Source organism: Anomaloglossus baeobatrachus, chromosome 3 (assembly GCF_048569485.1).
Source record: "Anomaloglossus baeobatrachus isolate aAnoBae1 chromosome 3, aAnoBae1.hap1, whole genome shotgun sequence".
In the NCBI taxonomy this organism is placed as follows: Eukaryota; Metazoa; Chordata; class Amphibia; order Anura; family Aromobatidae; genus Anomaloglossus; species Anomaloglossus baeobatrachus.
Genome location: NC_134355.1, coordinates 170914885 through 170929919, shown reverse-complemented (window position 1 = coordinate 170929919; position 15035 = coordinate 170914885). Strand labels below are relative to the sequence as shown.

General features: G+C 44.0%; 1 protein-coding gene across 2 annotated transcripts in view; it reads left to right on the top strand.

The window, feature by feature from the left end:
* SLC22A2 (solute carrier family 22 member 2) overlaps nucleotides 1-15035 on the top strand; it is a 148735-nt gene that overhangs the window by 57778 nt on the left and 75922 nt on the right. For both annotated transcript variants that reach the window (XM_075338171.1, XM_075338170.1), the window contains exon 6: nucleotides 3526-3632. In XM_075338171.1, the coding sequence (XP_075194286.1) occupies nucleotides 3526-3632 (107 nt within the window). The remainder of the gene's footprint in view (nucleotides 1-3525; nucleotides 3633-15035) is intronic.

The window sequence follows — 15035 nt, the reverse complement described above, 5'->3', positions numbered from 1 at the left end:
AAAACAATTCCAGTTCAGTTAAGTTTGATGGTCGCCGAGCATGGACAGCATGCTTAAAATCATCCCACAGATTTTCAATGATATTCAGGTCTGGAGACTGGGATGGCCATTCCAGAACATTGTAATTGTTCCTCTGCATGAATGCCTGAGTAGATTTGGAGCGGTGTTTTGGATCATTGTCTTGCTGAAATATCCATCCCCTGCGTAACTTCAACTTCGTCACTGATTCTTACACATTATTGTCAAGAATCTGCTGATACTGAGTTGAATCCATGCGACCCTCAACTTTAACAAGATTCCCGGTGCCGGCATTGGCCACACAGCCCCAAAGCATGATGGAACCGCCACCAAATTTTACTGTGGGTAGCAAGTGCTTTTCTTGGAATGCTGTGTTTTTTTGCCTCCATGCATAACATCTTTTTGTATGACCAAACAACTCAATCTTTGTTTCATCAGTCCACAGGACCTTCTTCCAAAATGTAACTGGCTTGTCCAGATGTGCTTTTGCATACCTCAGGTGACTCAGTTTGTGGCGTGCTTGCAGAAACGGCTTCTTTCGCATCACTCTCCCATACAGCTTCTCCTTGTGCAACGTGCGCTGTATTGTTGACCAATGTACATTGACACCATCTGCAGCAATATGAAGCTGCAGGTCTTTGGAAGTGGTCTGTGGATTGTCCTTGAATGTTCTCACCATCCTTCTTCTCTGCTTTTCTGATATTTTTCTTGGCCTGTCACTTCTGGACTTAACAAGAACTGTACCTGTGTTCTTCCATTTCCTTACAATGTTCCTCACATGGAAACTGACAGTTTAAATCTCTGAGACAACTTTTTGTATCCTTCCCCTGAACAACTATGTTGAATAATCTTTGTTTTCAGATCATTTGAGAGTTGTTTTGAGGAGCCCATGATGCCACTCTTCATAGGAGATTCAAGTAGGAGAACAACTTGCAAGTGGCCACCTTAAATACCTTTTCTCATGATTGGATACACCTGCCTATGAAGTTCAAAGCTCAATGAGGTTACAAAACTAATTTAGTGCTTTAATAAGTCAGTAAAAAGTAGTTAGGAGTGTTCAAAACAAGAAATTGATAAGGGTGCCCATACTTTTGCACCGGTCAAATTTTGTTTAAATGCGGATTGCACATTTTCTGTTAGTACAATAAACCTCATTTCAATCCAGAAATATTACTCAGTCCATCAGTTATTAGATATATGAAACTGAAATAGCTGTCGCAAAAACCCAAATTATTATAAAGAAAAAAGGTTAACATTAATAGGGGTGCCCAAACATTTTCATATGACTATAACTCAGAAGTTGCCAATAAACCTATCAGAAGCTTTCAAAGACATGACATCAACACGTGGCTGTCCCACATTGTTTATAGGTATAGTACTCTTAAGGCCACTTTACACGCTACGATTTATTTGACAATATGTTGTTGGGGTCACGGTTTTCGTGACGCACTTCCGTCGCCGTTAGCGACGTTGTTGCGTGTGACACCTATGAGCGACTCCGAACGATCATAAAACTAGCAAAAATCGTTGATCCTTGACACGTTGTTAATTTTCAAAATATTGTTTGTCGTTTCCAATGCAGCAGACATATTGCTACATTTGACACCCTGCCAACGATGAACAACATCGTTAGTGCGTCCGTCATCAGCGACGCGGACTGGTCGTTACGAGCAATGCACCACATCTCCTCCACTCTGATTGGTGTCACGCCAGGGTGTATGCTATGGACAATTATATGCCTATGTCGTTGCCGGAATCGTTGGGAGGAATGCTGTGTGACGGTGTCCATATGACCGCCTTGGTCAAACAATATATTGCTGAACGATGTAGCTTCGTTTGTGAGATGGGTACGTGTGACCGCTACAAAATGACCTATGAGCGATCTCGGCAAATCTTAGCAATGATCTGGGCGTGTCACATCGCTAACGAGATTGCTAGCGATATTGTTGTGTGTAAAGCGGCCTTTAGTGTATGTAAACTTTTGACTTTGCAGAAACTAATAAAAATGCCTTAAACATTCTCTCTCTCTCATTATTCTGGCATTTGGCACATATAAATAATGTTGGTTTCTAAGTGACCTAACACGGGAAAGGTTTATTCTAATTTCATGTCAGATAGTGACAAAAACATGCATGTGTGTCTTTTTAGATAAAAAACCAGAACCAGAAGTTTACATATACTATGTGTGGAGAAAAAAGGCACAGAATTTCAGGAAAAGAACATCTCGTCAATCATTAAGCATAGAGGTGTTATCAATATTGCTTTGGGGTTGCGCTGCATTCAATGGCATGGGGAACATTTCACCGATAAAGGAAAAAATGGATTCAATGAAATATCAACAAATTCTTGATGCAAACATAACAGCATCTGTCAAAAACGTTGAAAAGAGGATGATCCTCAACACATGTCAAAATTCACAGTGCACAAAATGCTTAAGCTCTCACAGTCCCCTGCTCTGAACATCATTAAAAATCAGTGGCTAGATCTCAAAAGAGCAGTGCATGGAAGACGACCCAGGAATCTCATAGAACTTGAAGACTTTTCCATGGAAGAATGGATGAAAATGTGTCAAACAAGAATTAAAAGACTCTTGGTTGGCTACAAAAATCATTTACAAGCGGTGATACTTGTCAAAGTGAGTGCTACTAGGTACTAACCATGCAGGATATCAAAACTTTTGCATTAGCACATTGTCTTTTTTTATTTCTAAATGTAAAAGATGAAAATATTTTTTTTGCCTAAAATACAAAGGAAATGTTTCATCTTTAACTTAATGCCTTTTAGAGAAAATTAATCTCCAACTTGTTTAACTGTTCACAATAACAGTAATTTTGACCAGGGGTGCCCAAACATTTGCATACCACTGCATATTTGTCTATTGTTTGGTTGATATAAAACAACTACAAATGTAACAGAATATTTCAGGTCCATTTCTGCACTGTCATGAACTGTTCATGTGGACAACATATTCAATAAAACCCTTTTTTAACAAAGTTAAAGTTACTGCTACTTCTTAACTCGCATCTTGAATAAATGAATGGTGCTGTCGGTTTTCACACTGCTTATATACCCCTAAAATTCCAATGCTAGCAGTTTTAACTGCTTATTAAATTGTCCTCCTATTAATTATAACGATTGCATATTCAGAATATCTGAATAATATACTGAAAATTATATATAATGTTACTTTATTACTGTAAGAGTTCCCTAGTAAACAGAATTTTGCGGAAAAAATGGATGTGACTTGAGGAAATGAATGTGATTTTTGGATTTAGCACATTAAAATTCATAAACATCACCTATCTTGTAGTCAGCAAAATAAACGTATAGCAGTGATAAAGTTTAAGTAAAATAAAAAAAGAATTATAAAATAAAAAAAGCTAACTAGAGATCTGGGACAGTACACATGGGGCTCAGGCTCCGATGTAAGTGTATAGCATCATTCCTGATTAGCAACTATTTTAGTTTAATAAAGACTTATTTTTATCTTTATAATGTTATGTACAGAGTCTGATGGAAAAAGAAGAAATGGGTGAAAAGAGAGTTCCATCTTTTGCAGACCTTGTAAGAACACCTCAGATTAGGAAATACACATTTATTCTTATGTACATCTGGTAAGGATCATTTTATTCTATTTACTATATATATCTTAAGTAAAGTATTCAACCACCATTTTAAATTTAGGAGTAGTAGAAAAGTGTTCAAAATTTCTGCTGTTTGCAATAAAACAATGAAACAAGCAAAATACCCTATAATTGCCTTATTCTGTCTGTCTTGCTCCAAAATTGTGTTGTTACAGTGACAACCGTCGGATTGGCCGCTGGGCTCGGCCTGGCCCCGCCCCTCCACACGGATTGTCCGCTCGGCTCGGCCTGGCCCCGCCCCCCGCATGGATTGTTTGGCCAGGCTCACCCTCCGCACACGATTCCCGCTAGGCCACGCCCCCTGCACACGATGTCCGCTAGGCCACACCCCCGCACGCGATGTCCGCTAGGCCACGCCCCCCGCACGCGATGCCCGCTAGGCCACGCCCCCGCACGCGATGCCCGCTAGGCCACATCCCCCACACGCAATGCCCGCTAGGCCACACCCCCCGCACGCGATGCCCGCTAGGCCACGCCCCCTCACATGATGCCCGCTAGGCCACGCCCCCTCACACTATGCCGGCTAGGCCATGGCCCCTCACACTATGCCCGCTAAGCCACGCCCCCTCACACTATGCCCGCTAGGCCACTCCCCCTCTTACTATGCCCGCTTGGCCACGCCCCCCTCACACTATGCCCGCTCGGCCATGCCCCCCGCACACGGGCACCTGTACACCTCCCCCCCAGGACTACTCCTCCCATTATACGCCTCCTATTATAATCCTCCTATTATAGTCCTCTCTGAGGGGTTCGCAGCATGGGGGATGGAGCACGATGGGGAGTGCAGCATGGGGGATGGAGCACGATGGGGAGTGCAGCATGGGGGATGGAGCACGATGGGGGGTGCAGCATGGGGGTGGACCATGATGGTGGGTGCCCAGAATGGGGGGATGAAACACAATGGGGGGTGCGCAGCATGAGGGATGGAGCACGATGGGGGGTGCAGCATGGGGGACGGAGCACGATGGGGGGTGCGCAGCATGGGGGATGGAGCACGATGGGGGGTGCGCAGCATGGGGGATGGAGCACGATAGGGAGTGCAGCATGGGTGATGGAGCACGATGGGGGGTGCAGCATGGGGGATGGAGCACGATGGGGAGTGCAGCATGGGGGATGGAGCACGATGGGGAGTGCAGCATGGGGGATGGAGCACGATGGGGAGTGCAGCATGGGGGGTGGACCACGATGGAAGTTGCCCAGAATGGGGGGATGAAACACGATGGGGGGTGCGCAGCATGGGGGATGGAGCACGATGGGGGGTGCAGCATGGGGGATGGAGCACGATGGGGAGTGCAGCATGGGGGAAGGAGCACGATGGGGGGTGCAGCATGGGGGGTGTAGCACGATGGGGGGTGCACACCTCCCCCCAAAACACACACACACCACCACAAACGCACCGCACAACACACCACACACACACTGGGAACCACAAACACCACCCTACACAGACACCCACACACACACAGACAATGCTGCACACACAGAACACACAAACACCGCGGCACACACAAATATATGCACATACCGCGCAACACACACATTGCACAAAACATACCTCCCCCCAAAACACACACACGCACCCCACACACACCCACACAAACCGCGCAACACACACAGCACCACACACATACAACGCTACAGACACACAGCGCTCCACAAACAATGCAACACACAACGCAACACACATACAACACCGCTCTCACACACCCCCACACACCCCACACCCAGAACATTTACAGCGCCCTACACAAACACTTGGTAACTATACACAACAACATATATATATAGAGAATACTCGATGCATTAGAATCGGGCCACCTTCTAGTACCCTATAATTGTCCTGAATTCTATCCAATGATCTTGTTCTGAGCCCCAGCCAATCTTTATCCAAGTGCTGATTTTTTTTTCTCTTTGCTTCTATTCTTTTTGGTCAACAGGGGTTTTCATTTACTTTTCCTTATCACATTTTGAATGTGGCTATTTCTACCCTTCTTATGCTGGAATTCTCTGCTGGTTATATTCCCTTGTGGATCCTGCTCAGGAGTTACAGCCCCACTGGGAAGGGTTCTTGTCTGCCAGACAGCAAAAAGCAAATACCAGGCTGGTATCTGTCTTCCTTTCTTACCTACTCATTTCTCCTGTTAGGTTGTAGGAGACTATTTTTTATCTTGCAGTTGCTACTAACCTTTTCCACTTGTGCATGTGTTTAAGATTTCCACACTTTGGGTCCTTAAAGGGAACCAGACCTCTGACGTTCTGACTTACAAGCAGGGTGATGTGTGGCCTAGTAACCCCTTCCTACCCATCCCTGTGTTGTAATAGTGTGTACTATGACTGTATAAAAATGTTTTATTACTTAGGCTAGTTTCATACTTGCGCTATTTTGACGCAAACGGAATCTGTCAGTAATGTAGTACAGTTCATTTATTTACATTGGAAGCGTGTTACTATGGCGCGTGTGTGTGTCATGCAGTACCCGCTTGGGTCCACATGGTGTCGCACTTCCACTGTAAATAAATGAACTGTACTACATTACTGACGGATTCCGTTTGCGGCAAAATAGCGCAAGTGTGAGTGGGGCCTTACATGTTCCCTATGTAAATGATCAGAGGCTCTAGTCCCTTAGGCGTCGCATTGCTCTGTGGGCGTTTGCATGGTTTCTGTGGTATTACGCCGCTGTGGGCGTGATAAAATGGATTTACCTGAGCGACGTCGCCGTCGCTCCTTGAGATCCCATGCGTGTGTGCTTACCATTCCCGCAGCCGTATTATCCAGGTGCTTGCTTGGCGGCTTCTTACGCGCACAGAAGATTCCTGCGGTACCGACCATGCGCAGAGCGCGTCTGAAGCTGAGAAGCAAGCACCCGGATAACAAGGCTGTGGGAATGGTAAGCATGCACACGCGGGATCTCAAGAAGCAACGGGGACGTCGCTCATTTAAATCCATGGTATCACGCCCACAGGGGCGTGATACCACGGAAACCATGCAAACGCCCATGGCGCGATGCGACGTCCTAGTGACTAGAGCTTTTGCTCATTTACATATGGAACACGTAAGTAATAAAACATATTTTTATACATTCATATTACACACTATTACAACACAGGGATGGGTAGGAAGGGGTTACTAGGCCACACTTCACCCTGCTTCTAGGTTAGAACTCATATGGGACCTTACAGGTTCCCTTTAACTATCTCTGCACACTTTCCTTATCCTGGATTATATTTTACAGCTATCGTCCCACTGGTTGCTAAGGTGGTACAAGGAACAATTCTATGGCCAGGTCCGAGTTATGGTTTCCTAGTGTGGCAGCTAGGGATATTCTAGCCTGCAGAGGAGCTACTAGGGACTGTTCAGCTACAGATACTAGTCTGTACAAGAACCAGTTGGGGCAGGTGCAATTGCTTGGAGCTAGGATTTATTTTCCCTTATATCATCTGTATCAGAATGATTTAACCTCTTCATGTGTCTTTAGTACTGTGAGATAGTGGGGACATTCATATGTGACGGACGGTACGTATCTCCCAGAATGCGTACAGAAACATATTAGAGCCCTACATAGTGGTCAGTCCACTAACCTCCGGTCCGGGTTATGCAGGTGGCTCATGGCCACAGTTCTCATTTAAAAGCTCCTTGTAAAGGCCTGGGTGGGGCAGAGTTGTTTTGTAAGCTGCAGAGCAAGAAGCTGAGAGGAGTTCAGACCCGTGTGGACTGTATATAGCCTGGCTGTATCCTGGAGGACGTATATCCTGTGCAGCAGCGGTATATAAACTTATGTTGATTGGACTTTTTGGGTCACTGCCTCTTTGTCGTCCTGGGGCACCCCCACCCCGCTACAGTACTTACCATAGTACACCATGCTTTAGGTGTTATGATCTGATGCATAGTCAGACACCAGCTTCTGTTAGCATTTTTTAGGAATATCATTCTATTGCGCATGAGCAATATTCTCCAATTTACTAGTATTCACGGGCATGTATACTGCAACTGCATTCTTTACATCCCAGTAAAGATTTTCTGCAGGGTTCAATTCAGGTCCTACTGCAACTCTAACATCTTGCAGGACTTTTTGTGAATCCAGCCCTGTTGGACCTTGAGGTATACAGTGTTCTGTTGGAAGGTTCATTAACAGCCAAAATTCAGCTTTGTCACCAAACAATTTTCTTCTAGGACTATCTGTAAAACTGACAAGTTTAGCGCATTGCAATATAGTGTTGATTTTGGTTCTCTTTGGGAGGTGGATTTGCTAAACCATATGTCAGAAAAGACCAGAGGTGCTGATACAGCAGAACCTGTCAAATGGATGGTACATGAAACAGGACCAGAACAGCTGGATATGCAGGATGGCAAATGGATCAGCAAAGTTAGAAGTACCAGATGTAGCAGAACCAAATGTGCAGACAGCACAAAGGAACAACAAAGTTGCAAAAGAGTTGACAGTGCATACAGCACTTTACAATAGCAGAGATCAGAAAGAATGGTTGTTATCTTGATTCAGCAAAGCTGTGGATATGTTCTTTCATTAGAACAGCAGAGACAAGAAAGCTGGCAGATAACACAGTAACTTGAGCACCAATTGCAAAGAAAAGTTGATAGTAGAAGCTTGATGCTACAGTAGATTGCACTCAGGAACAGCTGAATAGATAATTAGCCACCTGACTGTAGCAGAATGTTACTGGTGTGAATTAATCCATTCCCTCAGCCTGTTTTGAGCTTTCTGACCAGGCCAAATTTTACAATTCTGACCAGTGTCACTTTATAAAGTAATAACTCTGGAACATATCAATATTTCCCAGTGATTCTGAGTTTGTTTTTGTGACACATTGTACTTCACGTTAGTGGTAAATTTTGGTCGATATGATTTGGATTTATTTATGAAAATATCAAACATTTTACAAAACAAATTTGAAAATTTCGCAAATTTTGAACTTTGAATTTTTTTTTGAACTTTGAATTTTTATGCTTCTAAACATGATAGTTATATCACACACAATCATTAATAAATTACATTTACACATGTTTTTTGGTATGAAGTTATAAGAGTTTACAGTTTATCAGCAATTTAAAATTTTTCCAACAAAATTATAAACCAATTTTTTCGGGACCACATCACATTTGAAATGACATTGAGGGGCCTAACTCCTCAAAGTGCTCAAAAACACATTTAACTTCTTTTCGACGGCCTTACGGATTACAACAGCAGCAAGAAAGGCACTTATTCTGATCTGTTGTTTTAAACCGACGGCAAGGAAAAAGTGAATCGCGCCCCCCCAGCGTCGGAAAATCTCTGGGGTTTCAGCTACCAGCATTAGCTGAGACCCTGGAGATCATGATTCGGGCCATTTTTTCCAGGCAGCAATCATGTGGCCACCGTTATACACCATATAACCGTGATGACGTTACAGTAAATGGCAGCGCCGGTAAAAAAATATTTACAGTACACTGTGTGCAGAATTATTAGGTAAGTTGTATTTTAGAGGATTTTTTTTATTATTGATCAACAACTATGTTCTCAATCAACCAAAAAGACTCATAAATACCAAAACTTAATATTTTTGGAAGTTGGAGTGTTTTTTTTTTAGATTTGGCTATCTTAGGAGGATACCTGTTTGTGCAGGTAACCATTACTGTGCAGAATTATTAGACAACTTAATAAAAACCAAATATATTCCCATCTCACTTGTTTATTTTCACCAGGTAAACCAATATAACTGCACAAAATATAGAAATAAACATTTGTGACATGCAAAAACAAACCCCCAAAAATTAGTGACCAATATAGCCACCTTTCTTTATCAGCCTACTATCCATAGATTCTGTCAGTTGCTTGATCTGTGTACGATCAACATTGCAAGCAGCAGCCACCACAGCCTCCCAGACACTGTTCCGAGAGGTGTACTGTTTCCCTCCCTGTAGATCTTACATTTTATGAGGGACCACAGGTTCTCTGTGGGGTTCAGATCAGGTGAACAAGAGGCCATGTCACTATTTTTTCATCTTTTAGACCTTTACTGGCCAGCCATGCTGTGGAGTATTTTAATGTGTGGCGCCCCTGAGGCTTCCGTCACCACAGAGGTACTGCACCTCAGCCAGAGGTGTGGTATCCCATCCTGGGTAAGAAAGGGGTTATCTACAGGTTCACAGACAAAACCTGCACACACCAATTGTTAAGTCACACACTGGGTCAGGGTTTAAGGCAGGTACTCCATTAATGCTGAGAAGCAGCGACCAGTATACCTGCTTATGGAGCCTTAAGTCCCATTCACTGTCCTGGAGGGGTGGAGCCTGGCAGAGGGAGTGTGGGAGGAGTCAGTGAGCTAGTTGGCGAACCGGTGAGAATCAGCCGGGTCTGGTTAGTGTGAGTTTTTTTATTGAGAATTAAGTGACAGTTGACAGGAGTCAGTCAGAAGGAGTCCAGTCAGAAGGAGTAAGAAGAGGCTGTGGTTCATGGTGAAAACCCTGGGGTCTGGCTAGACCCGGGTGACACCAAGAGAAGTGGTTCCAGAGTGCCACAGAAGTGTGAGAGGCCTCCATGGGCTTGTTCCACCAAGAATACCGGGGTGGAGGAATCTGGCTGCAATAACGGGGCGGTCCCCAGGCAAAAGAAAGAAAGACATTTCTTTTAGCAATCCAACGGCCCGGGTGATTGCTGTAGGCACCTGAGGCCACAATCTGCCACCCATCCTCTGCAAGGGAGGTGTCAAAAGGACCACAGTCAGCCATCCTTTAGTCAGGGCTCAGTGGCGGAGGCGCAGGACAGTTCAGCGAAGGTCAGCGCTAGAGAGAGACGGCCAGGAGAGAAACATAGAGGGGTGACTGAGTCTTGACCTGTTCGGGATCAGCGGAGGCCCACATCAGTGAATCCTGGCACACCACGGGGAAACCGGTCAGCTTCAGTTGTGGAACAGACTGTGAGTAAAACATCTTGACTGCAAAGCTTCGTGTCATCTGCTTCTTCCTGCGCCCCATCCACTTCCATCATAGACTTTCCAAACAGTTGCCTCGGGGTTACCCGCTCCACCTGTGGGGAGCAAGAAACACCTCAGCTGCCATAACACCATCCCCGGAGGTCCCATCCAGCAGCCGCCGCTTCAAAGCTGCAATTCCCAGGTGGCGTCACGAATTTTACTTAATATTAACTATAACTCCCATCATCATCATCATCTCCCCTTATTATTAAAAGACACCGCCAGGGTCACGGAGCTGGACCCCTGCCACTGCTGACATCCCCAGACTAGTCCGGCCCGGTTCCGAGTGCCCCCGGCCCTGGGGTGGGCGTGTCAGATGCATGTGATGGAGCATTGTCCTGCATGAAAATCATGTTTTTCTTGAACGATACCGACTTCTTCCTGTACCACTGCTTGAAGAAGTTGACTTCTAGAAACTGGCAGTAGGTCTGGGAGTTGAGCTTCACTCCATCCTCAACCCGAAAAGGTCCCACAAGTTCATCTTTGATGATACCAGCCCATACCAGTACTCCACCTCCACTTTGCTGGCGTCTGAGTCGGAGTGGAGCTCTGTGCCCTTTACTGATCCAGCCTCTGGCCCATCCATCTGGCCCATCAAGAGTCACTCTCATGTCATCAGTCCATAAAACCTTTGAAAAATCAGTCTTAAGATATTTCTTGGCCCAGTCTTGACATTTTATCTTATGCCTTCCTTACCTTGACCATGTCCCTGAGTATGGCACACCTTGTTCTTTTTGATACTCCAGTAACGTTGTAGCTCTGAAATATGGCCAAACTGGTGGCAAATGACATCTTGGCAGCTTCACGCTTGATTTTCCTCAATTAATGGGCAGTTATTTTGCGCCTTTTTTGCCCAACATGCTTCTTGCGACCCTGTTGGCTATTTGCCATGAAACACTTGATTGTTTAGTGATCACGCTTCAAAAGTTTGGCAATTTCAAGACTGCTGCATCCCTCTGCAAGACATCTCACAATTTTGAACCTTTCAGAGCCCATCAAATCTCTCTTCTGACCCATTTTGCCAAAGGAAAGGAAGTTGTCTAATAATTTAATAATTAAGCACACCTTATATAGGGTGTTGATGTCATTACACCACACCCCTCATTACAGAGATGCACATCACCTGATTTACTTAGTTGGTAGTTGGCTCTCAAGCCTATACATCTTGGAGTAGGACAACATGTATAAAAAGTATCATGTGATCAAAATACTCATTTGCCTAATAATTCTGCACACAGGGTATATGTCGCCTGACATGATCAAACATGTAAGATTGGACATAAATGTCCTCCCCCAGTCGCCTTTGTCCCCCAGAAAGGCTAAAGTGCCTCCCCCTCCCCCTGTCAATCATCTAAAATGGTGGCCGCACCAGTGGCATGCCGGCTGCATTCATCCTCTTCTTCTGATTTGTGTCTCATCTGACATGTCAGATGAGACAGAAAAGTCCTCCCCAAGTCCAGTCAGGTCACCCCCTGTCACCCCCAGTTTCCCCTGGTACCCCCGGTACCGCCTGCAACGCCGATCCCCTGTGATCTGTCCTTATCCTTTTCAAAAGATGACGCTGCATGTGCAGAAAGCGGCTCTCAGCCAGCTCCCTGAGCGCAGTGAGACTGAGGTTAGTACAGTTCACACTGCCCTCGGTTGGACTTGGGGAGGGTGGATGCAGTATTCTCACTGCACCCACTCTCCTCACATGGAGTGCCTGCATTTCCAGAAAATGGGGGATATGTTCCCTGAGCATGCCCCCGATATTCTGCAAGGTCCAGCGTTATCGTCGGACCTCCAAAATGGATTCCGCTTTACCTTGGCTGGTAATCCAATTTATGGGGGAAACCCCACTTTTTTAAAAAAAAAAAAAAAAAAAGTATTTATAAATAGTTAAAAAAAACAGCATGGGATGTCCTGCGTTTTAGATTACCAGCAAAGGTGCAGCTGGCAGCTGTGGTCTACAGGCTGCAGCCATCTGCTTTACCCTAGCTGGCTATCAAAAATGGGGGGGATCCCACATCGTGTTTTTTTAATTTTTTTTTTGGGCTAAATACAAGGCTAAACACCCTTTAGTGCCACATGAAATCACAAAAGGGTGCAAGCTTAGAATATGTAAGTGGGTGGGACATTATACAGTATATGTGTTTGACATCTATCTATGCATCCATCCATCCATTCTAGCTTTTTAGGCTGTATGCCCACGATCAGGGTTTGCAGCATTTTGGACGCAGAGTGTTGTCGCTGCGTCCAAAATGCTGCGTCATAAAGTAGAAGGATTTTTAGAAATCTCCTTCTCACTCTGCTTCTTTTCTCCGCAGCATAAAGTGACTTGCGGCGTGGCTTCCTGAGCCTCAGCATGTCAATTTATGCTGTGGAGATGACAGTGTTTTCAGCAGGCAGAATAGACCTAAAGTCCGCAGCAGCCTAAAGCCGGATCATGGGCACGGGCAATAGTAGTACCTTTGTAGTACCAAATAAGATCCACTAGATAGCACTAATGTGCTGGTAAATGACCTGAATAAAATCCTAGGTGGAAATATTGGAATAATGAAGTAAAGGGGAATAACTAGAAACTTGACATAACCCCTAGGGCAAATGCAAAAATCCCTAAAAATGAGATGTAACAAAAAGATGCAAGGAAGAAAATATATCATCCCGAACATACTGTCGGAAAAATTGCACCCAAATGAACCTATTATTGGGGATCAGTAATACTGCATGGAAGCACTAGTAGTTCAAGATAATTAGGTAGATAAAGGTGAAAATGTAATAAGACACAGTGTGTAAATGCATCCAAAAAGATTATTTTTGCATGGGATGTAAAGCAAAAGTTAGTTCTCTAAAATGTGAAAAGGTGGCTCAAGAGCAGAGGTGGAACAAACACCTGAATGAGTCTGATGACATGCTAACGCCTTCCCCCTGGAAGAAGCACTGAGTGGAATGGGCGTTGGCTTGCCATGACACTCATTCAAAGTTGTGTCTTATTACATCTGCACCTTTATGGACCTAATTCACTTGAACGTCTAGTGGTTCCATGCAGTATTAGTGATCTCTAGATTCCCTTTGGTGCAGTATTTCAACACTCTATTGTGGTTGATATGTTTTCTTCTTTGCATCCGTTTTTGCATCTCATTTTTTGCCATATCTGCATTTTCCCTAGTGGTTATGTCAAGTTTCTAGTTATTGCCCTTGACTTCATTATTCCACGCTTGTCACTAGGATTTCATTCAGTTCATTTACCAGCACACGACTACCATCTAGTAGATATTCTTTGTTACTACATATTTAGACCTGAACTGTTTTATTTTGTTCCTCTTTGTGTATCCAACCAATGTTTTTTTGAATTCTTGCATTCATCTACACAGAGCAATAATTTTGCACTTTCTTGCATTTTCCATATATGTAATTTATCATGTAGACAAATTCCCCTTTGGGTCTGTTTGAATGACATCTATTTTATTTTTTTTATTCTCAATAAAGTTGTGCTTTATACATACATTTGCCTTTATCATTGGCTTAATACTGCTCTCTTTGTAGGCATTCATTATTTTGAATAAAGCCATTCCAAATAATTTTGTGGCCTTTATAGGTTTTTTCACTTGTTACATTAGTTGTGTCGAGCTAATTTTATTGAAAACATTAGAAAGTGTGTAAAATTTGCTAATAAACCTAATTTGCATTAGGGGTTGAATATTTTTTTAAAGTGCAACTCTATGTAGTTTAAATAAATTTAAATTTTAAATGTCCTTGGTGTTTTTATTTTGCTTATATGCAGCATGTTCCAACAACTGGGATATTTTTAAAAAATTTCCATTTTTTGCATCAATACCATGTATACTCATCGAGTGTTTTAACGTTCATAATTAAAGGAAACTATCATTTGAAAAAAACTTTTATGTATGATGGGTGCTGCATAATGTTGCTGATAAGTGAAGGAACAAGTCCTTAGACCCCATCCATCGGTCAGTATATGATTTTGAAGCAAGCAGCTCCTACATGAGCTGTATGTACAGAGCAATGTATGGTCTCAATAGTAAAGGCCCATTTACACGCAACGACATCGCTAACGAGATGTCGTTGGGGTCACGGAATTCGTGATGCACATCCGGCCTCGTTAGCGACGTCGTTGCGTGTGAAACGTACGAACGACCGCTAACTATCAAAATTACTCACCTAATCGCTGATCGTTGACACGTCGTTCATTTTCATAATATCGTTGCTCGTGCTGGACGCAGGTTGTTCGTCATTCCTGAGTCAGCACACATCGCTACGCGTGAATGACGAACAACATCGTACCTGCGTCCTCTGGCAACAAGGTGGGCGTGTCTTTCCTTCGGCTGCTCTCCGCCCCTCCGCTTCTATTGACCACCTGCCGTGTGACGTCGCTGTGACGCCGCACGAACCGCCCCCTTAGAAA